The sequence below is a fragment of the Zosterops lateralis genome (assembly GCF_965231275.1).
Source record: "Zosterops lateralis genome assembly, chromosome: 6".
In the NCBI taxonomy this organism is placed as follows: domain Eukaryota; kingdom Metazoa; phylum Chordata; class Aves; order Passeriformes; family Zosteropidae; genus Zosterops; species Zosterops lateralis.
This window is the reverse complement of record NC_139761.1, coordinates 11,734,143-11,760,440: the sequence shown is the minus strand read 5'-3', so window position 1 is coordinate 11,760,440 and position 26,298 is coordinate 11,734,143. Positions and strand designations below refer to the sequence as shown.

The 26,298-nt window shown below is 40.0% G+C and overlaps 1 protein-coding gene across 2 annotated transcripts in view; it reads right to left on the bottom strand.

Annotated features, from left to right (window-relative positions):
* Window positions 1-1,954: 1,954 nt before the first annotated feature.
* The window catches only part of BEGAIN (brain enriched guanylate kinase associated), a gene marked incomplete at both ends in the record, with an annotated part of 154,820 nt that continues 130,476 nt past the window's right edge, over window positions 1,955-26,298 (bottom strand). For both annotated transcript variants that reach the window (XM_083862892.1, XM_083862891.1), the window contains 3 exons: window positions 1,955-3,328; window positions 6,546-6,629; window positions 10,278-10,385. In XM_083862892.1, coding sequence (XP_083719018.1) covers window positions 1,955-3,328; window positions 6,546-6,629; window positions 10,278-10,385 — 1,566 coding nt within the window. The remainder of the gene's footprint in view (window positions 3,329-6,545; window positions 6,630-10,277; window positions 10,386-26,298) is intronic.

Sequence of the window (26,298 nt, the reverse complement as noted above, 5' to 3'; positions counted from 1 at the left end):
ACAGTTTTGTACTGAAATGAGCACCACTTTGGAGCTGTCTCGTGCCTTAACTGTGTGATGGGTTTTGCTACCATTTTTCTCCATGGTGCTGCTACAGACCCTGGAGGAGCTGCAGGGACTTGATGCCTGATGGTCTAAAGAGCACAGCAAGTACTTGCACATCAGTAATGGTCAAATTTTTACATTATACATGAAGGAAATTGAGAGCAACGGGAGCTATTCATGCCAAGTGCATTGAATCTGTGGCCCCATGACTGAAGATTATGTGGGAAATGAACATTTCTGTAGTCCTGGTTCATAGTTAGTTGCCAGGTAACTGCTTTCAGAGAATCAGCAGAAAAAGTATATTTTCTTAATACCTATTGAGTAGATCATTATGTTGGAATAACAAGAAGCTAGTTTTATATTTCCACAGTGATCCCACTGACTACTGATCACCACATACTGCACTAAGCAAGGTCTTCACCCATACATGAGCTGTCGAGAGTCAGTATTTTAAGTACAGGATATGTGAACATGACTTAAAATAATTATTAAATATTTATTGCTATATTTTACCTTTTACCAACAGGAATAAAGAAGCCAGGAAGAAAATCCAGAGGATTTCCCTTTCTCTCCTTTTTGCTTTTATTCTCCTCTTGTTTTGCTCTCTCCCTTTTCCTCTTGTCCCAGTTGTACACACCATAATGGTGAAATGGTGAGAAACAGAAAAATTGCTGGAGGAAATGCCAAAAGTACAGGTGAAAATACATCTCCTTGGAGTAAAGGCTACAGACGGCCAGACTTTCCTTAGGCTTTAGAAAAATCACTGTTAGAAATACCAAGCTACATGTAAAGAAAGGGCAGCTGTGGAATGTAACAGTCCTAAAGGCGTAAAAGATTGTGTCAAGTATGTTAGTGGTAGAGGAGGAGTTTACATCACTTGTTTTTGACTAATTTTCTGTTTTCATTCAGTATGCAGAACCCAGTCTAGTGAACTCAAGACTGTGCATAAACATTTTCTTTTCCTTGCTTACTTTCAACAGGCTGATGAGAAGTCATCCTCCCACACTCAGAGGGCACAGGCTGTGAACCAGTTTTCTCTGGAGCTTTCAGAGAAAGAGAGACACCTTTAGAAAGCAATCCAGTTCAGCAGCTTTAGTCATTAATTTTCTCTGGACTGATGCCCCTCAGAGCAATTCCATGTTCCACTGAATGAAGGGAAAAACAACCCCAAAATATATCCACTGGTGTCTTTTATTAAGTTATGCAAAATACAGTATTAATTATGACACTGCATGCATTTTAGACAATATAAATGCAAGCCTACAGAAAATGTGACAAAGAAACCCTCAATTACTTTTGAGGTAGTATACAAGGAGAAATAGGAAAGCAGAAACACAGTGGATTAAAAGAACAAAATATTAGTATCACTTTGTGCATACATTAGTCACTCATAAATACATTTGTATGAAATAACTTAAGATACAATTCCATTCTTGTTGAAAAATATACTTCTTCAAATTCACCATTCTTGTTTGTTTTGATTTCACATGACATTTTATGGTATTTTATCAGGTGGGTTTATTTTTTTTGTCACTGCCATCATGATTTTACCCTTTTCCTCCAAGAATTTAGGCACAGATGGCCTCATGCACAAAAATAAATAAGAAACCTGCTTGAAGGGAAAAGAATTCTGCTCAAATAGCTTAGGATAGTCTAATAAATACATTTTTGTTTATAAAAATATTTCAGGTTTATAAAAGAGGGGAGGGGACAGTCTCCCATGTGGAAAGGATGTCAAGTGAAAAGTGCTGTATAACATTTTTGAAGAGATTTTGTTTTAAACATATAGTACCATTATGAATATATATTTTATAATAATCCCGTTCCTTGGAACCTTATAGTTCACTAGAAGTATCAAATGCTGTTTTCCTCCTTTTGTTTGCTGTCTTATTGCCTTTTGGGGAGATGCCTAGTTCAGAAGGGTTCCGTATAGCTGTGCTTTTGTAAGGCTGTCCTTCCGACTCAGACCAGTGCTCCCAGTCCGCTGGAACTGCGGCTGTTTGCTGTGCACACCCGAATGGCTCCCTTGATCCATGGAAGACTGGTGGATTTCTGGAGCCTCCACTGAGCTCTGATTGAGTGACTCTGCTGAGCTGTTGGGGCTCACGTCCACGTATTCTCTTTTCAATACTGGGCTGTTTTCGATGTTTTTGCTACTGCATAACTGGACGGTGATCCTTTCATTTTTTTGGTCTCTTGATTCTTTTGTTTTGTAAGCGGGCAATTTGTCCTGTTTACAGCTCGTGCTGATGTCAATGTTCAGGCCACTGTCTGTTCTCAGGAAGCAAGAATCCACAAGTCTGCTTTGGCAGATGTCGTCTCCCTCTGAGCAGCTGTCTGCTTTGTAACTAGCATAGATGGGGCTTGTTCGACTGTCCCCCTTCTTGATGGGGCTGCTGTAGTACTGCTCTGAGAAACTGCAGGGCGACAGCCTGCCAGCATTCCTGTAGGAGTACGCTCCAATGTCCTCCACGCTCAGCTGCCTCCATCGCCCCGGCAAGTCTTCTTCCGAAAGGTGGGTGCTCCTGCACTCATTCCTCATTTTCTGGTTTGCCAAAGCCTGCTGTGGTGTTATGGCTGAGAAATGAAAAGGTTCATTTGCATATGGAGGCAGAGTCCTGGTGAAGGTGGGCGAGTTCTCATTGTCGTCGGCAAGTTCCATGTGCTGAGCGGGTTTGGGCTTGGCAAACCTGGGGCTGCCCTGGTGCTCGTAACCCGCGGGTGACTTCCTCTCAAACAGCTCCTCTCGGTTGCTCATGTAGATGGCCTGCTGGGAGGCTGTCAGGGTGTTGGCTTGGGCGTTCTCCTTCTCCTCAGACGTGACGCTGAAGCTGGAGTAGGAGCTGGAGGTTGGCAGAGAGGTAATGTACTCTGGGAAGGCTTCGTGGGAGAAGCTGGAATGGAAACCGTCCTCTTCAACGGTGCTGTCCGTGGAGTTTTGGGAGCGCAGGAACCCCACGTCTTTCACCTGCGTGTCCACACTCTGCCTCCTCTCCCTCCTCCTCTCCTCGGGGCAGTAAAGGGCCGTGTCACTGCAGTAGATGTCGGACTTGTACTGGGGTCTTTGTCCGACTTTTCCAGCAGAGTCCTGAAAATTGAGATCCCTTGTAGATGGGCTTGACAAGTGTGAGGACAAGCTGTTTGGGTCTGGTTTTTCCAGTACTTTGGCAATAACACAAGTGGGTATGGTATCAGCATAAGAGGTGTGGCACAAGGGGACAGAAAGGCTGCACCCATGTTTTTCCAGGTGGATGCTGACTCTTTCCTGAAAGTCAGTTGGCAACTGCAACATAAAGACATGGCAAGGAGAAAGAAGAAAAAGGTATATGTTAATAGAGGTGTCAGATGAGTGCTGTTTATGACATTACATAGCTAACCATACCTGGTTCTTTGGCTGATGTGATGGTCACAATCTTTGCATTTCTGGGAGCAAATGTAATCAAATTACTTTTGTTTGTTTACTTAACATTCGTACATCTTCATCTGCTTCTGCTCACAGATAACACTGTGAAACTGAAATGTTTCCTTCCAAATTAATTCAGGTTGGATAGGAATGATCATAGAATTGCTCAGGTCAGAAGAGGCCTCTATGCTCATCAGGTCTGGCCATTAACCCAGCACTTCCAGGTTTAGTTTACTGATGTAAATAAAAGATGTAGTAAACAACAATCTTAAAAAGGCAGGTAGGGAAATTACAGCCTACAGCAACACTTTCCAGACTGTGTGCTTGGGTGTGATTTGCAGTTGGAGTGTGGGTGTGCAGAGGTCTCTGCAGGGGTGAGGAAGGAGGAAGAGATCAGATTTATTCTATTCTTCTTTTGCCTTTCCTCGAGCTCATCTTGCCTACAACCCTATGCCAAATTGGCTCCTGCCCTCCAGCATCACATTTGATAAACAATGCTGTTTGAAGATTCAAAAAAGCTGACTAACACTTATAGAAAAGTGGTACTGGCTGCTGTGACAGGATTATTCCTGTGCTGGGAAGAAACTGATGAAGCTGGCTTCCTTGCCCCTTCAGTCGGACACTGCTTGTCAGATCAACCACCCACATAAGCCTCAACATGTCCTGACACAATGATAGAAATAAGCACTAAGACCTGAATCCACATTGTGATTCCTGTGACAGAATTAATCAATAAGTCTGCTTTGTATCAGAAATCATATAGGCCTTTTTTTAGGCAGTCAGGATCAGGGCTGTGGATGGTGGTTTCACCTGCCATTCTGTCATGTGGACTGGAAGAAAGAGAGAGATGACATTCCTTGGTGAAGCCTAGTCAGGTATCACCAAGCATGCTTTCTTGTCAAATTTTATCTGCCTTGCTCACTTCAGATCTCTATCAATGATCAGACAGCAGTATGAGAGAGGTTGTCTCTCAGTATTTCTTGCTGGAAATCAGAATTCATGTTTAGAATAAGTTTTGAGTTTGTGATTTTGATAGCTCCTTTGATATTCATGTTGATTTATGCCACTTGGGAATTTATCCCTTCAGTGCTGGGGTGAACTCCGATTTACTCAGCACTTTCTTTTTATAACTAGAAATCAAGTTCCTCTTTACAAAATAATCAGTGGTAAACCTTATGACCTTAGCAATCCCACTTTCTCCTTAAATTTTTTCCTCTAGAGGAGAGAACACTACAAATACCTGTAGTTGTTCCTTTCCCCTTTATTTTTGGCAAAGGAAATTTAAGGTGCCTGCTCCTTGTCATGGCCTCACATTTTGTAAGATATGGAGATCCTCTTTTAGCTTCAGTGGGAAGTTTTTGAAGCTGGTTTAATCCCCAAACATCACTGTGTTCAAAATATGGCATGTAGTGAAATGGCATTCTTGTTATTTGTAGTAGGACAAGTGTTTTTTCAACCAATGTACCTTCCAGGATATTTTGGATTAATCATTATGTTGCTAATTAACTCATATGTCTTCCATTGGAAATAAATGATATTGGCAGTCTGCTGGCAGACAGCAGCATTAGTCATAGTAAGTACAGATGCAACAAAAATTGAATAAACAGGTCATAAAATAGGCCTGATGTAAATTGCCTTAGAAATGAGAAAAAGAAATACAGTTAATTTAATGTGAAAATGCTGTATGGGGCAGCTCTTATTTTAGTATCTTGTAGCACCACTGTTTGATCTACTTTACATATGTCATTAAGATTATAAAATGTATTAAAAAGAACATTATTTTGTGGGCATTGCACTGGAAACTGAAATTACTAAAATCATACTGCTATCACATTACTATATTGTACAGTTTAGGTCTCTGGATAACATACAATATTTTATTAGGCAATATATGCATTTGTAAAGAGTTTATTGGCTGTGACAGCACATTCACACTTGCTAAATTAATACATTCCTGGACTTATGAGTGGAGACTGCCAATTTAACTGAGTATATGACAGTCTGGGAAATTGTGGGGAGATCTCACATCTCTGATAGTTTTCTGCAAATAAAGAATTAAATGCTTTTAAGGTGTTAATTAGAACAGGTAGGGTGCTTTCAAGTGTGAGTAATGCCACGATAATTCCTCCATACAGTTTACTAAGGGAAGTCAGTTAACAGGAAAAAATAACAGGACCAAGATAACAGTTAATTTGGAAGTTCTGTCTCTGTTCCATAAAATCGTTGCCTGTTGGCCAGAAGAATCTTGCTCCATCTTTATTTACCAGGGTTGTTCAGGGCTCTGAAGCCATCTACTGACTCAGAGATGGTTTGTGTATTCCAAATTTAATTTTGCAATATTCCATTGCAGAATTGCACAAGAGAGGCCATTTGGGGGGATGCTGACCTGATGGGACTGATGAGGGAAAGGCTCTTCTCTGTAACCTTCACTAAAGCAATATATGTGAGGAAGGTGCTATTGCTTTGTGCAGGGCCTGGATCCCTAAAGAACTGTCTTGTTTACTAAGATAATATTTACCTCCCCTTTAAGGAGCCTATTTCTCAAGCCTCGTTTCCTTGGAAGCGAGGATTATTAATTAAAGTTTACACCTTGGAAATCAATCATTCGGTGCTCTGGTTTCTTTAGAAAAAGATATTTGTTCTGGCAGCCCACTTTAAAATTCGGGTTTGGAAACAAGCTGGACTGGAAAATAGCTTCAGGAGGAAAATTGATTGTATCAGAATCTCTGACGCCTGTAACTTGTCATTTCCCTGCTCTCACCCCACTGCTCCTGAACAGCATTTTGCATTCTGGAGTTCACAGCACTTAGTGTTGCTAAAACCTTTGTTTTACAGGCAATCAGTGGAGGCGCATTCTGATGGCTAGGAGAGGTTTGGGGAAAGAGAGTACCTTCAAATTCCACCACGGGCTGTGATTTTGTCAGCACCTCTCTTGACTGCACAAACACCAGCAGGTGCACCAGGCCTCCTGTGGCTTAAAGAAGGGTGTGTGGAGGAATAAAAGCCTTGAGGGCAAACAAATTCTGGAATTGATACATGCAAAATAACCTGTTTTCCATACAATATTTATGTCACTGAACAAGTTTGGTCACATTACCTCTGAAAGTTTATGTGCCCTGTCATAGTTCTTGCTGCACTGGAGAAGCTGAGCAGCTAAATTGCAGTCCTTCCTGTAGAGCTCCTGGAAAAAAACAAAAATAACCTCTTCTTTACAGTTTGCAAAGCTCTTGTGGGTTTCAGCCTTTCTCCCATGCCTGATAAATCTTTTCAAAATTCACTTTGGGAAGATTTGGAGCATACTTTAATTTCTAAACAAATTAAGATGCGTTGTTGTTTCTTGCACAACCCAGAGATATTTCCCCCTTTGCTCTGTGAGAGCTGATAAAATTACTAAGAATAAACTTTTGAGACCTGATGCAACAGAACAGCAATCTGCATTTCAGAAGATGGATACTTACCATTAAGAACTGAATTTTATACTGTTAACATGCATGGAACTGTGAAGGCTAAAAAACCATGATCTTTTAAGCAAAACCATTTTTTTTTTTACTGGGTATTATCCAGACCAGCAGTAAAATACTACTTTAGAAAGCGCTAAAATAACCTTAGGAGACTGTGGGAGAAATTTATTACAGAAATATATGTTGTGTTGGTTTTTTAGAAAGGGAGACTCTTTCAACTTTTGATATTTCTTGATGGTTCCTGGCTCCTTTAATATTTTGTAGAATACAGCTATAGAAATATATTAAATCTCACTGCAAATATTTGATGCTGCAGAACAGAATATTTTCACTGGGCAAGAAATTACCGTGAGAATTCCACACAGGGAAGGAGAGAATTTAAGCAAGCTTCTTATACTATCTTTGTATTGAATGCCTCCAACAGCCTATTTAGTGGGAAAATTCAGCACACAGATTTGCCCTTCACCCAAATTTAATTTAGCACACATGACTGTGTAACTGTATCCTTCAACCAGTACCTCTGGCTCCCTGAAGGTAAGACCAGTATTTTGTTTTTTCCTTTTCCTTATCCAGTTGCATAAAAACCAAGGTTGGCTTCAGAACTTGACTTTATAGGTGGGCAGAGATGAGACATTCAAAGCATAAAAGTGCTATGGGCACTGAGCTCTGTTAATCTGTAAAAATTAGTATGTGTTTATAGACAAAAGGTGTGGAATACTGATATAATTTGGATTTTCTTGGCTGTTAATGTTATAATTTTATTGCATGCCAATTCTTATGGCTCCATTAATTCTTTTAAAAACTGATAAAGAAATTTTCTGTGAAAAAGATATTTACTCTGTTTTAAAATCCCATTTTAAGGTATTCTGTAATAAGAGATGCAACAAGATGTTCTTGTGAATCTTTGAGGGATGGCAATAGTTGTCCTGTGAACATTAGTTCATTTATCTTCATATTCAAGGACCTTTAGACACTTTCATTTTGCAATTTTTTTCTTTATCTTTGTGAGATTTTATACATGCCCCTTCTGCCTCAAATGTACTGGGGAGACATTAATTTGTGGGTCTAAAATTTTATATTAGGACACACTATTTTAATTCCTGAAAAAGAACCGAAGAATTCAATTTAGAAGTATAATCGGTTGCACGTGCCTGGAGATTTTGATATGTTGCATGCACATAAATAAATATATTGCTGCACAATGTATAGACAGGTACACTGAGTCCCATATGGCATTTCCAGGCCCACAGAACTGCTATCTCTCCAGAACCTAATCCTTTCTTCAAAAGCTCTCTGCCTCTCTTTCTGCTCAGCGGTTGTCATGGAGAGTACGAAAAGCATTTCTGACACTTTATTTTTAGCAGCTTTAAAAATTACTACAGAAGAATTACATGTGAGCTACATGTGCCACGTGTACTTTGTTCTCAACCTGCTGGGCCAAGCCATGTGACTGGGGTGACTTTCCCTGCTTTAATGTTTGCCTGAATGGAAACCAGCCATATCTGTGGCAACTAGAACAATAACTGGCAGTTAATGCCAGAAGTGTTTCCCACAGTTTAAAAATGTTTTTGTATCGAGAGCATCATTCTACATTTCTGTCAGAAGAGAGAGGGGAAATATAACTGAAGAAAGAAATATCACTGAGACAAAAACCTTCTCCCCATGTAGGATTCTTCAGTTGATCACTTCTGCACTTAATAGGTATAATATTAGCGGTTTGTTTTGTAGTCCTTTATTTTAAAATTTGGAATATAACCTTTACTCTTATTAGTGATACTACTACACATAATCATAGATTATCCTGAGTTGGAGGGGACCCACAAGGATCATCAAGTCCAACTCCTGGCCCTGCACAGGACCATCCCCAAGAGCCACACCATGTATCTACACTGTTCAAACAGTCCTCGAACTTTGTCAGGCTTGGGGCTGTGAGCACTTCCTGTGGAGCCTGTTCCAGTACACAACCACCCTCTGGGTAAAGAACCTTTTCCTGACATCCAGTCTAAACCTCCCCTGACTTAATTTCATGCAATTTTTTCAAGCCCTGCAAGGGCAGAACTTTGTCCATGAGCCCACCTCAAGTCTGAAGCAGTGGGACTGTTATTTGAGGCCTCTGGACCATATTCTAGTGCTCACAGTAAAACTGTGAATACTGAAAAAACTTCAAATGGAGCTCAAACCTGACTCCATCAAGTAGTATAAATGCATGCCAACTTAAAGGGAGAGTTCTGCAATTTTTTTCCACCTCTATTTTAAATCAGAAATAACTCCACTGATTTCAGCTGAATTAGTCTGGAGGTACACCTGTGCTTCCAAAACCTGGGTGTAGCCCATTACTTTTACCACACTCCATTACTTATAGTTAGAGTTATGAAGTAACTCTTCTTTCTACACAACTTCTGTAAAAGTGAGGGGTCAGACTGGAACTTTTTATTCCAGTTGAAAAGCTGTTAATTGCACAGGCAGAGTTCACATCAACAGGCATTTTAATGAGATCAAATGCTCCCAGCTATGATTAAGAGTTCATGTGAAATATGGGAAGATTGAACATAAGATGCTGGAAAATAAGTCCTAACAGAAACATGTCTTCTGTAGATGAATTTTTTATTAAATGTGGAAGGGATGGCACAATAATGAACTAAATGCCTGCAATATTCCTCTCTTTGCTGTCTTTTTAGGTTTGTCTCAGGAAGGATTTAATGAGCTTGTTGCCAGCTGCACTACTCATGCCATTTTTCAGCAGTGTTTAATGAGATGGAAGGTGACAATTGCCAGAGATGTTCCCTGTTTTGTCCCACACAGAGATAGGTACAATTTTACACATGAACAACTGCTGGAGAAAGCCTGGCTCCTGCTCCCTGCAGGAGTGGTCTGAGTGAACAGGCTGGGTCAGTCCAGCCTTCTGCTAGCACAGTTTGCTTGTGCTGGGCTTTTTGGTGAGCAAAAAAAGACCAGAAGATTAAAGAATTGCAGGAAATGTGGGGCTCTACACTGTGCCTAAAATCCTTCCAGTGAGTCCACACATGTATCCCTGCAACAGACCTGACCATATACTTGAACCAGTTTCCTGTACTGGTGGCAAAATCAATGTAGGAATATTGCCATTTCTTAGAATATCTTTTCCTCAGTTTCAGGCTGGACGTAAGGAAAAAAATATCAATGAAAAGTCTCACCACAACTTGAAGCTTAAGGAGAGCTGGATTTACAAAATGATGGGAACAAACAAACAAACATAAATTGTAACCGTCAAGGTAACAAGTTTCATTTTATACAAAGATAAAATATTCTAAAATTTCATGAGAAGTGCAAGACCTAATTTGTTTCTGAATATAATCTCAAAATGAATAGTTGCATAATTAAATACTTACATTGTCTTCTGACAACTTATCTATCGTCACCTTGGCTTCTATTAAGTGATTATTGAGTGCAATTATTTCATGGCTCAAAGCCCGTTTTTCCTCTTCATAATGTTGACCCTGTTAAGGAAATGGAGTAGTCAGTGTTTTTTCTACTGTCAGAATATTTCAGATAAAGGCCCACAGGTCGATGTTACTCTCAAATCCAGAGAAAAGCACAACAGACCACTAATTATTTTTTCTTTTTTCCCACCCCCCCCTTTATTTATTTTCTCCATTATTTTGCTATTTGTAGTTAGGAGATGAGGTAAAGTCCTTTAGAAATATGGATTGAGTTCAGATTAGGAACTCAGATTGAGTTCAGATTAGGAACTTTCACAAAAGCCTCTAGCTCTCTAGTTATCCTGTGCAAGAGCGTTATATTGAGCATCAATCAATACATCTCTTCTTTGTCACAGGACAGGGTCTCTAACATGGAAGGGACTGGAGCTGCTCTTTTACTACAGAAATGTTTCACTTATGCTATTATTTCCCATCCTCATAAGGAAGGAAGAACAATATTAAAAAAGAAAAGCAGTTATGTTTGAACCAATTTCATTTTAGCTGTTGGCTGTTCTGGTTGATTTAAAAGCCCTGATTAGGGTCGTTCATTTCTCAAGGTGAATGTTTACCTGATTGCAGGGTTAACCCTCATTAGCAGAACACAAGCCACTGTGGCATATCAGGAAAACAGTCTGATTCAAATTTCTTTCTGCCCACTAATTTAATCTTGTTACCAGTAGGATGTAACTTTATTATAAATGCAAAGAAATCAGTGGAAAGAATGAAATTCTACTGGCCCTTCCCACATTTTGTCTCATTTTGATTCATAGTGTTTATTGTACTGCCTCTCATATCAAAAATCATTGTGTAACAGCCATTTATAACCCTGCCTCCAGCCTTACATTGGTGTTAGAAAGTATGGTAGCTTCTGAGTGCTCTGAGATGAAGGCATCTTCTGTGCACTCGAGCTGCAACAAGAAGATTTGAAAATTATCTTGAGGGTCTTTTGGAAAGGTGCATTGCCATAAGAGCAGAAAGTAGGGTGAACCCTAGTATACATCTGCTTTGTTTAGTAGACTCAATCCAGTGACAAATTCAGTCTCAGTGGTGCTGAGAACAAGAGGCAACAGGTGGAAACTGAAACACGAGAAGTTCACCTGAATATGAGGAAGGAATTCTGTAATGTGAGGGTGGCTGAGCAATGGAGCAGGGTGCCCACAGAGGCTGAGGAGATACTAAAACTCTCACTGGACACAATTCTGAGTAAAGTGCTCCAGAGTACCCTATTTGAGCGGGGAGATAGGACTAGATCTCCAAGTGGATCTAGTGGATCTGCTTCACTAGAAGTGAAGTGGTCCCTTCCAATCTCAGCCATTCTGTGATTCTGTGAATGTCACTTCTCATTTTTAGTTGTGAAGGTCTGAAATTTCCCAAATGCCATATTGCCAGGGTCACACAAAAATCTTCTATCAACACACACTTGACCTTGTCAGCTAATTGACATCAATGGGAATTGGGTGTTTTGAAGTCTGAATGAATATCAAGGTTAATTATCCAGCTGCAAAGCACCAGCTTGTATGTATTAGAGGAGGGTGATTAAATTGGAAGTGGCAGCTCTCATTCTAAGCTGCTATTTAAAGAAAAACACCTTCTCAAATGGTCAAAGCAAACACACAGTTTACTTTAAACTTTGCAGATACGATTGAAGTGTCTTTGTGAAGGTCTGAGCTGGCCTATTTTAGTGTCAGTTTTCTGTGGAGTGTCTGTTCCCTGCTGTTGCCAGCCCTCTGTCCTGGCAGTCCAGCTGTGCCTGGAGGCTGGTTCAGGTTTGACACCTCTCCACTCCTCATTCCCATTGATCAGCCACTCCTGCCTGGGGACTACCTCACAGAAGGCCAAAGTGCAGCTTTGAGAGCTTGCAAGGCTCCAACCTTGCTGATGTTAACCAGACACAGGGCTGTGGTTTTTAATTAGGCAGATCAACGTGGTTTTATATGAGACCCTTAACTCTCATTGATTTTATAGTGAACTAAACAACCAGGCACTTTGTAAACCTCCTGGCCATCTGTGCACCTCTAAAAATCTGTCTCCTTTGAGACTGTGACTGAAGATTACATTTTCAGAGGTATTTAGCTGTGTAATGAGATAGACAAGTGACTACCTAAGTAGTCGCAAAAAATATGTCCCCTCAATTTTCTAAGTAATTTCATGCTTTTGAAGGATCCAGGTCCACTGAGTACAGACATAATCTTCCAAATAACCATTTGGATGGAAGATCTGATCAGTCCTTGTATGACCAGTTGTCATGCCAGGACAGCTGATTTGTAGAACTCTGTTGCTCTAAATCTCTCTGATCCCAGTAACTGTTGCTCTTGCCTAGCCAAATTGAACTTTGCTCATTCTGTTTTGCAGTTCAGGAGAGAATATCTGATCAAGGATTTATAGTTTTCAGGAGAGAAACTAATAAAAAGCAGCAGATTCAGGCATTGGAAGCACTAACTTTCCAGTGCATTTGAGTAATGCTGAATCTGGCTGAATTATGATTTCATTTTATTTCACTTATGATAACATTTGGATAATGTTTCCCAGATTTTGTATCTGCTGAAGCATGACTTTAAAAGACATTTTATATTTGTTGAACTGTAAAACTCCCCTCAGTTCAAATTTATACTATACAGGTCAGCAGGTGGACACCAAAGTAATAACCACCTCAGTAGTGCTGTGGAGAAGAGGGAATAAGAAGGAAAGGCTGGTCCCAATCTTCTCCACCATTATTAGTTCACATCTTTCTCTTGAAATCAGTGTTGTTGACATGAGCAAAGAGTCTGTTTTAATGTGGCAAAATGAGGTAGCCTAAAGGTGGGCAGGACACTGAAATCCTTTGGCATATTGGCCACACACTGTGTATCCATCTTTGGAGGTTCAGGGCTCCAGCCAGATATTATTGTGGTGCAGGTGTGGCAACAAGAGGACAAAGGCTTAGTCCTGACACCACCGATGGGAGAGACAGTATGGTAGTGCTGGATCACTGCATTAGAAGGATTGCTGGTCACTGCAGGCTGCAACTTTGAGCCCTCCAGGTGCAGTCAAGCAATCATATTTTCAGCATCAGATTGTCAGAGAGGCATGAAAAGAGGATGGTAATCATAATATTAATGCTATGATCATGAGTTGCAAATATAAATGCTTATTTTACTTGTAAGCACTTTTGGCAGATCCCTCTATTTCTGGTAGCTTATAGAAGCTTCGTCCTCCTACTCTTCCATAAGGCTGATGACCCCTCCTCCCTCCTTTTGGCACTGCTTTCTGCTCTGCAGGTGCTCATACCCTATCTCTCAAAACTCAGTAGTGAATTAAATCACTGGTGCTATTGATATGCCAATAGGCTGCAGCTGGGATGAGGGTTCCTGAAGTCCACTCCAAAATGCCAGAGCTACAGACTGCAGTGGGCTGAGTGGCTGGTGGATCCTTGTTCAGAAATCTTTGTTGAGTCAGCTCTGTGCATCTTCTGTCCCCCTCATCCCTTGACACAGGGCCAGCACACAAGAATACAGCTCTCTAGTGTCTGACTAACACAAGAGGACTACAGTCATGTGCCCACATCTGAGTCAGATGAAATTTGTTCTGCCTGGTGACTCCAGCAATCACAGCACCTAGGCTGAGGGTACCTTGCTCCTGTCCTGGACTTAGCATGACCCTCAGTGCTTCCTCATCAGATCTGAAGAAGGTATTGAATATCTGTTCTTCACAAAGGAACCAAATTATATAATAACATATATAATCTCTGTCTGGAACCTTGGGGCCTTTCTACTAATTTGCATCTATCACAGTGAAAACATCCCTCACATATTTATAGATCCATAAAAATATAAGTTGATGCTTTCAAAAGTGTTTGGTGCCATCTAGTCCCTACGTCTGAAATCTGTGACATAAGTGGGGTGAAAAGAATTTTGGTAGGTTGATTCAGCATGAAATAAGTACTAGGTAAGGGTATTTTTAAAAGTAACAAAAGCTGGACGAACTGATCTGCTTATCTTGCGTATTAGTGGATCCATAAATGTTCCTATTCTAGTCCTCCAGCAGAAATGGGCAGGCTGAAAGTTGTCTCTGTCTCTCTGGTAATGTTTCAGTCTCCCTTCATTGCTTTCCAGCAGCTGGAGGGTGTCCTACCATAAAGCAGTGTCAGCCTATTAGTCAAGGCTTGGTTGCTTGCTGTCGTCTCTGCTCTCCTGTGGGAGCTCTGATGTGTAGAGACCTTTGGAAAGCAGCCTCGGATTTGCAAATGGGAAGTGCTGGTCTGTGGAAATGTCAGACTTTTCAAACATGGCAAAGTAAATTGTGATGTTCCTGCAAGGAACATTTCTGTTGATAAAATTTCAGTGCTACAGTGACAATAATGTAATGGTGGTATTGGCCAGCAAGGTATTAGTGGCCAGCAGTATTCCTTTGGAAATTCTTCTTAATAAGTAATGCCCAAATGACAGAAAGAGAGGGACAGACTTTATCTGTTACAAATACCACCAGAGTGATACTGGTACCCCATCCTGAATGCCTTGACAGAGGTTTACTACAATGTTTTTGGATGAGGAATACAGGCAGAAATTTTTCCCCTTTTTTCTCTATTACTTGTCCAGGAGGAACACAACACTCTGACAGGAGAAATACACCTTTGTGGACCAGTGTAACACTGTTAATTCAGTACTTTTCTCCTAGACCAGCAGTCACAATCATTTCACTGTTTATGCTTTAAGGTATCTGCTAAGAAAATGCAGGGAGTTTACTATTCTATGGCTTGTAGTCAGCAAACAAGTGGTGACTACACAAGTGGGGATATACTTTCAATGTTTGTATGTTTTACGGTGACATTTTATAACCTCATTGAAATCACCTCATGAAGAACAAAATTGAGCAGCTGAAGATGACAAACTGGGACGAGTGGCTGGTGCAGCAGTGGGTGGTGCTGCCATCCACAGGGACTCACAGGCTGCAGAAATGGCCTGACAGGAACTGCAGGAACTCCAACGAGCAGAGGTGCAAAATCCTACACCTGGGGAGGAACAACCCCTTGCACTAATATGTGCTTTGGGCCACCCAGCCAACACTGCAGCTTTTCAGAAAAGGTTTGGGAGCTCCTGGTGGCAACCAAGTGGAACACAATCCATCAGTGTGTTTCCTTGCTGCAAAGAAGGCCAAAGGGAACCCTGGGCTGCATTAGGCAGTGTTGCCAGCAAGTTGAGGGAGATGATTCTTCCCTTCAGCACTGCTGTGGCCACACCCAGAGTCCTGTGTCCAGTTCAGGTTCCTCAGTACAGGTGGATAAGGACTTACTGGAGAGAGTCTATGGACATACTGGAAGGAGTCTAGGAAATGGTCAGGAAGACAATTAAGGGATTGGAGCATCTCTGTTCTCAGGAAGGACTGAGAGAGCTGGGACTGTTTAGCCTGGAGAAAAGACAGCTTGAGTGGGATCTCACCAAGTGTGGATAAATACCCAACAGGAGGGTGGAAAGAGGACAGAGCAGGCTCTCTTCAGAGAGTGTCCAGGGACAGGACAAGAAGCAACGGGTACAATACCAGTGGCACAATACATGAAACTCAAGCAGTGCTATCTGAACATGGAAAACTCTTTAACTGTTGAGGGTGACCAAGCACTGAAAAATGTTGCCCAGAGATATCGGGGAGTTTCCCATCCTGGAGATATTAAAAAACTGTCTGGACATGGTCCGTGATGACCTGCTGTAGGTGTTTGAGCAAGGAGTTTAAAGCAGCTGATGCCCAGACGTCCCTTCAAACCTCTGTGAGTTCTGTATGCATGGCTACCACATCTCACTGGACTGCTGTGATAACTGGGAGTTATGAAATGACACTTTAAATTTCTGTTATTAACAAATGCTGATATTTGCATATAAGTAAATGCTCTTATTTTTATGGAAATATGATTTAATAAACAATTAATACATCTCTAAGTCCTAATAAAATCGAGAACAAATATGCATGAAATATGGTACAAGTTCACTTATGTTTTTCCCTGGTACTCCATCAAGGCTTCCAAGACCTCAGATTTGACTCAATGCATGTGAATGCATCTCTTCTGGAGTCAGTGATGCAACATCTGGTTATTACTGATAATTATAGCAATCATGGAGGATGTGAGTGTGTTATCTATCATGAAGAAAGGGCCTTCAGAACCCCTGTGCATTCTCAGTGATAGTTCAGTGACAGCCCTTCAATGATGAGTGAGGATGAACTTGTTTTATAGCATCTGTCAGTACATATCTCATATTCTGGTGGGAAATGAATAAAGGTGGCCATTCTTTGTGGAATGTGAGATTGGGAGATTATGAAATGGTCTCTCCCACCAAGTGTGGAAGATTTTCACTGTTGCAGAGGGTACTAATGTGGATTATTTGAAGCTTAGGTGCACTCTTCTTCCTATGCAGGTGTGTCGTGGTCTCAGCTGAGCAAGGCAGCTTTCAAAGCAAGGGATCTCTTGTAAGCAAAGTCTTAAATAGAAACATATGTGGTGGTGGGCCTGGCTAGCCAGGGTTATAGCCAACAAGGTAAAGAAAACAATACTGAGAAATATGGTGGAAATAAAACCTTTTTTCCTCCTGTAACTCTGAAAGTTAATAGCTGCTCTATTTGCAGTACTTCCCTGTAGACCATATGCATACCTTGTTTTATCAATTGGCTCATAAAGAGGCAAAAGATGGTTTAGATTTGCAGGCCTTTTTGGATATTCTCTGCAGTAATTCCTGATTTTAGGCATGTTAGTTTCTGCTCTGCAGATCTGCATGTTTTTATGGCAGATGACATGTTTGTCTTTGTGCGTGTTTATGGATGCTCTGTGTGAGTTTGTCAGTGAAGAGCAGCGGATATCCCCTACTCACACTCACTTGCACTCATGGGGAAAAACTGTAATAAAAAGAGTGAACTGACAAGATCAGAAGAGCAAATAATAATGAAAGACTTTTCAATGAATAATGAGACTGTATCAACTGATACCAGTTCACAACATGATCCTTGGGGTGCAGGATTTGGTGCTGATAATTGTAGCATGAAAGCAACATTTAATACACATTAAATTTTTAGTTTTACTTCTTTGCATAACAATCTTATTTTGATTTAACAGTAAAATGAGTATCCAAAGGAGTTGTTCACCTACAGATTCACTGAACTCACTGAACCCTTAAAGTCAATTTAAGAATGTGCATCTTTACAAGCAAAAGAGGAAAAGAGCCAAATATTTAGCAGATTTATGAGGTAATTCTTTATCAAGTTACACACAAAACTGCAGGAATGTGTAGGGATGTATGTAGAGGCTGTGGCAGCACCCTGATTGCACTTCATCATCTACCACTGTCTCATCTTTTCTTCCCACTGCAGTAATCCCCAGGACACCCATCCTTGTCTCAATACCTCTTCAAAATGCTAATAGAGCCTGGCTTTCAGGAATGCTGCTACATTGTGGTAAAGAGCAATGACTAATTCATTATATTTATCCTACAGAATATTAGATATTTATTTAAAGTGATTTTATGTTGCCAAGCTGCCAAGGTTGCAGACAAGGCTGCATTCTTCAGAGACAAATGTATGGCACTATGGATTTGAAAACACCCATTTTTCTGGCAGGTCAGAGAAAATATGTTGTTGGTGTGTCTTTTGCCTTAGGCTTTACCTACTGCAAAAATCTGTGTCATGTTGGAGTTCTTCCACATAAAGAAGATTGTGGCAAGAACATTATTCCAATGTGACATGCCTTTCTTATGATGAACACTTGGGATAAAAGGAAGTGACAGATATATGACCCTTGGGTTGGCTCAGGAAGAGACTGGATTGTCTGTCCTTGCTCACAGCTCAATTTTTTTTTTTTTTAAATTTTATTTTGTAACTCCTCCTAGGAGCTCAGCAAAATAATTTAAAAGAATTACATAGTCATAGTGGTATGAAAGGAATGGAGATTTCAGCTGACCTAGTGGTAAGGAGCAAAACATTTTGCAAAAAGAAATAGAAGTTGTATGAAGGGGTAGAAAAGGAGAAGTTCCACTGCTGCAGACCACACAAGGTAAGATCTTCAGGCTTGTAGCTGTCACTCTCAGGACTAATTGCCTGACACCCAAACTTTCCAGCCACAAAAGCTCCTCTGTGGAAATGGAGAAAAACTGGAAACTGGATACTGCTTAAATGAGTTATTTAGATGGTCTAGAAAGAGGAGGTGGCATTATTTTTTAGGAATAAAGAAGTAAAATGGTCTAGGAGGAAAAATGTCATATTCTAAACTTTGGAATATTCATTCATATTAATTGCAGCTTATTTTAATATGCAAGTGAATTCTAATTAGAGTTGACTACCTAAACAAGGACAATTTCCCAACCAAATAAAAGTAGTAAGGGTCAGATTATTTACAATACTTTACTCTTTAATAATTTGTTCTGCTCAAGGAATTTTGAAAATTCGCATTTCCTGTCACCTTTTGACATTTTCTTATAATAATTAGTTGTGTAGAAGAAAACTTAAATTCCCCTCCTTTCCCCCTGTGACTAAAAGAATGGTTTCTCTAAATGCTCTCTTGGGAGCTAAAGTACTTCTCTCTCAGAAAATTGTTCTCTGATGTATCAAAGTCCTGCGGCAAGGCTGACTTTTCCTCTCTGGGTTTATCCTTGCACTTGAGTGCACAGAATCCATTCTTGCAGTGAAGAGCTGAGATGAGCTGGATTTGTGCCCAAGCTCTGCTTGGTGGACTCTGAGCAGCCCAGAGCCAGCCCAGCAGCTCTGCCCTCCCCACAGAGCTTGTCACAGTGGAAAATCTGCTATTAGGATTATTGCTGCATTATTGTTATACCTTAGACTTCTCTCTCCTCACTACTCCACATCTTGGGCTCTCCCTCTTGTGGATTTTGATCTTTCTAAATATGTCCTTGGCCAATGTGGGCATCCCTTTATATCCTGTTCCCCTAATCTCTTATATCTGTTTAATATACATTGAAACATCTGCTGGGATATCGATTGGGAAGATTTGGTAAGCTGTCTGAAAAATTGTAAAAATGTAGCACAGGGAATAAACATAATATACTTGTGTCTTTTCTGTGTGAATTAGCCTCTCCTTTTTTTTAATTAAAATATAAATCTGCTATTTACTTTCCAAAATCTCATGTTGGGTAAAGGTATTTAAGATTTGGTGTTTTCCTCCCACCCCAATCAACCCCAGATCCTTGAGAACATTTTGAGAAAATCCCTATAAGCTCTTTTCAAGGCAAAGCAGGGGAGATCCATTAAAATAAAATACTCTTTTCAAATATCCAACTCCTCAGACCCTGCTAAACAGTGTCGTTTTGGCAGCATCCCAATTCAAACTGCCATAACCAAATATAATGACTACATTAAATAACTATTGCAAAAAAAAAAAAAAAAAAAAAAAAAGGTATAGAAAAGGAAACAGCCACTATTCAAATTCCTTTAACAAAGACAGAACTTTGCTTCCAACCCCGCTAGTAGGTTACTCAAGTCTTTGTCTCTTAATGCAGTTTGGGGGGTTGTTGTAATTATTTTTAATATGAATTTAATTGTGACTGTTTGGAATTGCTGGGGAGCCCTGCATGGAGGGAGAGATGGGACAGTGCCAGAGAGCTGGAGGGGTGTTTGCTGCAGGTTGTGGTCATGGGAGGCTTTGCTGGACAGAGCCACCTTTGATCCCCACAGTGGGGACACTGTTTCTGCTCACTGTGCTTGAGGAGCAAACTCTCCTGGCAGAAGGAAAGGCTGGAGAACGGATTTCTTGCTGTAACTGATTAAGTTTTACTATAAGGAAAGTGCAACACTTCCTTCCCATCTGACTGCTGGGATCAAATCCAAAGAAAATTAAAGAGGGATATATTTTTATGAACAAGCAGATAGGAAACTCACTGCAGGGTGTTTCTTGTGTTGGTATTCAGGATGGTCATTTCAGCTGTTGCCTCCAGAGTTTGTGTAGAAGGGAGAGACTAATTTTTGATCAAGAGAAATGTCACAACCTTTGTTCCATGTCATAAGATCAGCTGTCTTGAATCAGAACTCCTCTCCTTTGTGCCATTTGAGTTTGCTGAAATTTCATTTGCCCCCTTAACTATCCTGAGTTATACAGTAACTTCACAATCTCTCTCTCTCTTTTTTTTTTTTTTTTTTTTTTTTTTTTTTTTTTTTTAAGTGGTGAATCTTAAAAGGTCTTTGCTGCCACATAACAGTTCACGACCCCATCAGCTGTGCTGGCACAACTTTGGCCATCCTGAAAGCCAGACTGACCAAAAATAACTCTTCAAAATTGAAAAGCTCTTGTTTGGAAAGAGATATTTTAAACTACTTTTTCCATTAAGAAAAGTGTACATGGATTCAATGTCCTCAGTATTTCTCCATGGCCTTCAGAGATCTGGCTCACAGGTTAGTTTAAATATTTTCCAATAGCATCCCAAAATTCAGTTATCTTTTGCCCTGGAGCCTGGCAAAAATTTGAACACTGTAATTTCTTAATTCCATTTATTATAGCTATTCATCTATTTCCTAATAATATTAAGTCTCTAAGGTATTATTTTCACAGCAGCTTAGAAGTATTAATATCCTCTTGAGAAGAGGCTAAAGCAAACCTTCCCTTATTTATATGTCAGGGGTGTCATTGTCCTGGTCTAAGCCAGACACCTTCCTGCCTTCATTCAATCAGCATAGAGATTTCTTCAAAGCATTAAATTCCTCATTGTATGATTTTTTTTTGGGGAGGAGCAGCTCTCCAATGGTGCCTGCTTCTCTCCACTGGCTGATAAAGATGCTAAGGATAATAAAGCTTCAGACGTACACATGCAAAATAGACATCTAGCATGTAGATATCTAAAAGTAGGTAAAATGAAGCTTACTTTGAGTAACTAGCTCAGTGACACACAAATTGGGTTTGGCAGAGGCAGGGACTGAATCCACACCTCCCAAGACATAAATCTAGTAATTCATGGGAAGCTTGTTTTTCTGGGTCTGTAACTGTCCCCAGGGAAGAGCAGCATGAAGAGATTTTGCAACTAATGTGAATCTATTTGAGACAGACTTTCAGTAAGTTGAATGTAATGACCTGTTTGACAGGAAAACCTCAGGAAATGAAGAATATGCTATTTCCCTGGATACCAGGAGCTCTATGCCTCTGCATGTGCTAACAGCTTTCCCCCTTTGAACAGGTCTGGGTCCTGAGTGTACTTCTTGTTTTATCTGATTAAAAAGCTGACTGATATTTAGCATTTTCTCTCTGTGAAGCATTTATATTAATCAGTTTTCTTTCTTCACAGCACAAGACGTGCGAGTTGCCTGAGTCTCTTGCTGAGGTAGCTTCTTTACCTCTCAAGTCTTTCCAATTTTCAGACAACTTGAATGATTTTACAAACCCTCTAAAAGTTTGTCTTTTTTCATCTCAGAAATTCTGCCCCTGTCTTCAGACCGGGACTTTATTTTGTCTGAAACTGAGGCAAAATTATCATTCTGCTCTATTCACTTCTCTCATGGTTACACAAACATTACTTTTGTTATTTTTGTCATGACTTGCTGCTGGGTGTTCATGTGAAGTTGTTCAACCAGCCTGACCTTCAGAGTCAGTGACCTTTCCTGAGTCCCCCCTTTCCAGAGCACAACCCATTCCCTTTACTTCTTCCTTCCCATTTTTTGTGCTTTGGTCTGCAAAGCACCCTCACAGATTTTATGCTTTTAAATGTGTGTGGAAAAACATATTTTGACTGAATGGGAACATTTTACGGAAGCCACTGGCCATTTGAATTGATTTGCTTATCAACATTTAACAACATTGCTAATCTTTTTAATCTCATTTTATCAGCAATAATTTTGTGTTTACTTTTAGGATACTGTTGAAAACATTGGTTTGTGCTGGGACCTCTACCAATCACTGAGCTGTCCTGATCCAGCCCTCTGAATAGACCCTTTTAAATGGAAATACCACAGCGCCTGCTACTTTTCGAGGTGACTTTTGCTGCAACCCTTATGCTAACTGCTTTTGATATTGTATCATGCTTATTTAGTAATCACAATCATATGAAGTGGTACTTGTCAGTTCTTACTACCCAAATATATCTACTCAATTGCCTTTTCAAAAGAAATTGTGGTTCACTTAGTAATTTTTCATAAAAATATGTTGACTTCCATCATTTATACCCTTTGGATTTAATTTCCCAGTTACTGAACAACATAGAGAGTAACTTTGTGTTTCTACAACCTCTAATTGCCCCATTCTATGCTTGACCTCTTGGATGATGGTACAGTTGGTTCAGAATTATCTCTACATTTAGAGTCTTATTTAAAATGAACATCACATTTAACATTAACACATTAGAATGTATTTCTAATTTAGTTTGGAGTAGGAAGCTGGGAATCTGTTCAGCTGGTTCTTTTATGAATCTTAGGTGGAAATTTATGTAGGCTCCTGTTTTATATAAGAAGGATTTTGCAAGTCTTTTCTAAGGCACATTGCTCAACATTGTCTGTAGTTTCCATTGACTTTGGAAGTTGGGTTGCAATCTGTAGTAAAAAAAAATGTTCAGCCTTAAAGCAAAGAGTGGCACAAGGTCTCTGCCTCCTGCCAAGGGCAGCCAAGTGAAGAGGGAAAGGTTCTCATCTGTTTTCTGGCTCATGTGGCAAGGCAAGGACTTGAAGTGCCACGAAATGGCCCAGTTAGGTCAGAATGAGACATTTCCTTGCACAGCTGGTGCAAAGAAGAACATTAAAGCTACTGTGCAGTCAGGAGGGGGCTGCTGCACCTTTGGACTACACAGACCCACAGGGACAACATGGAGGATCTTTGCCCAGCACAATTGTCCTTGAGGTTTGAGGTACCCCAACAGCAGAAGCATTTAGTAAATCTCTGGGTGCTACATAGAGAAATTTTGGAAATTTCTTCTGGAAAACATCCAGATTTTCCTGGATGAGATTAAAACTGTCCATGATGAACTTCCCACTCTAATTTGGGCACCCTTGATTTCTTTTCTTCAGTGTGGTGTCTGTCAGGTGCCATTGATTTGAAAATTAGTTTCTGCTTATAATGAATTCATTTACTTTCAGAGACAGCTCTCTGGAAACTGAGAAAAGCAAAACCCAAACCCCAAAACAAAATAAAACCCATAAAACTTCCTGGTAAACTCACTATATTGAAATTAATTATCTTTTCTCTCTTTTGGTAATTTGGGTTCTTTTTCCACTTCTCTAGGGGATGGTTCTTCACCCATAGATACTGAAATAATTTGACAATTATTTCCTTCCTGCCAAAAGAATACAAAAAGCCTTGACACAAATTTCTTTGGGAGCCTGGTAGGTAAACTGTTCTCTGCCATTAAGAAAATGATATTTAATGCTTTAACCAAGTCCTCTTTCAGCACAAAGAATACAGCTTTACTGGTTTATGGAAAACATAACTATTGGGCAGGGTGTTAGGCCCCTGAACCTGTCAGAATAGGAAGGAAAAGGAATAGACTCACAGTTGTGAACACATTATTTAATCCTTAGGGCTTTGATCACAGGAAGGAACTTTAAAGAAAATCTTTTTAATCATAGTTGAGGATGAAATGAGAAATATTTGACAGAGAATAGACCCCACAAAATTGAAGATTAAAGCCAGGCCCAAATGCACCACTCTACAAAAGCCCATATCCTTCTGGTCCTGTTGATTTTCTTCTGGTTCCTTCCATCTCACTGTTCTTCAGAAGTGTTTCTAGGAAGGTAGTTTAAAATTCAGTGAATTTTTTAATTTAGTTAGTCTGACTTTTGTCCTCAGCCATTGGTTTATGACTTTTGTTTATGGCTTGGTTTATTGACTTTTTTTCCCCCTTGTATTTCCACATTGTTCTGTTTGAATTTATCCTCCACACAATGTAGTACATTGCATGTACTAGTTGTCTTTAGAATTGACATCTAATTTGCTGTTCCTCTTTTTAATGCTTCCTGTCATAACATCTTACGCTTGAAGAGTGCAGATATAATTTGCTTTTCAGCTACTGAGGTTTATTTATTGAGAGCATTGTGCTAATGTGGATGGACACTGAAGAACTGTGTTGATTCTCATTAGTGATAAGAAATTTGTGTCAAGGCTTTAGACAAAATATCTGGTTGTTAAAATGTTTCTTTTATCCCAGTTTTTAGCTCTGTCTCTGAATCTTAACAAATACCCTTTCTGTTCTGCCACTCCAAAACAAGAAAATGAATACTTTCCTAGTCCATGAGTATATTTTGGACAAGAGGAAAAACTTCAGGCAACCTGACAGCTAGAAAGTGATGTTGGCCTCTGTACTAGTCTCAAGTTTCATCAGAAGTCATAAGAGTTGTTCTAAGAGATAAGGAGATCCAGTACATTCTGAACAAAAACTTTTAAAAATCTCCTTCTTTAACTGACTGTGGTAAGGAAACCTTCTGGTGTGCTCCAGAATCTAGCTCCAGTAAATGAGTAAAATCATCAGCAAAACAACAGTTTGGTTCTCTCCCAATTTATCTTAGACCACTGTAAGAAAATATAACTTAATATAGATATTTTAAATTTCCTGAAGTATATTTTAATCCATATAGGTAGGAGGAAAAAAATGCTTTCATTGAAGGCAATAGAAGAGCTATACTATTTAAACCTCATCACAGCCTGTGCTAACTGCTTTTGGTGATAAAACTAGGCACTACTGGAAGGTACAGAAACACTTCCTACCACTCTGGCAGGATTTCAAAGTCCATATTTTCCAGCAGATTAGATACAGAAGGTTGATTCTAAGCAATGTCTTAATTGCTATTTTATAGCTAACAAAGATGCAGCTTAAGAGCTGGCAGGAGATGCCATGGCAGATTTTAGGTTCTCTAGATCTGTCTGTGTGAAGATCCAGGCATTCATAAAATAATTTGGCCAACTCAGTCAAAACAACTTGGTTTTTTAATAGTTTTTCTAATCCAGCAAGAAGACCACTGTGATCACTCATCTGATCCATCTAGCTCATGTCATAAACATTTCAGTCAGCAATTCCTGTGCTTGAAGAATGCAAATTTTGCTTTCTATTGGTAGGTAACTGCCAGAATAACCTGCAGAAAGCTGGCTGACACTTCATGAGGAGATAGTTGCCTGGCTGGAGAAGGCTGAGTCTGACAGTGTCCTCTGCACGTCCTGGCTCAGTAAGGACCCCCCTGGAGGCATTTCAGTGCTCCACGTGGATGAAGGTCATCACCAGGGCAGCTTGCCTAGTCCTTGGGCTTGGCATCTTGTGAGATCTTTGAGCTCTGCTTTGGATGGGCATATGAGTCTGTCCAGTCTTCCCTGGGAAGTCCTTGTCAGGGTTTACCCCCTTCCACCCTCAGAGAAAAGAAAGGCTGCCCTTGAATGGGGCTTAGAGCCAGGTCATTGTCATGAGGGTGGATGGGTGTGTGAGGACTATAGGAGAAATGGAAATGAAAAATGCAAGTGAAACAGTGAGATCTTTAAACTGTACAGCGTGTAATTTGTCACTATTTGTCACTGTTAGGTGACCATGAACACGTTAGAAGCTTAGAATTGAAAACCTTAATGTATTCTTTACAGGAACAAAAGCTCCTGAATTATGCATCAGTTTAAAATGTTCCTACTACAGGTGACTCAGCTTCTAGATGCATTATTTAAAGAGTTCTGTGATATCAGTCTGCTGCCATGGAACTGCAATCTATACCTCCCTTTTTCACTGATGTGTCTTTACAAATCCTAATTCTAATCACAGTCATTGAAAACAGTCCTACAAAGAGACTTTTGCAGTTTGCATTCATCTTCACTCACCTTTGCAGCTGCCTCCAGCAGTGTTTTAAATATACAGTAGAACTGATGGTAACTCATTTCTAATTTTGGTGAATCAAGGCTGGAATCATATCTGCATTTCTAGTCTATGAAAAGATATTTCGACACCTAAACTCTGTTAAGGGATTGTCTGGAAGATGTGGAGCAGCATCAGAACAGCAGTTTAAGATGCTCAAGTGCTCTGTGAAT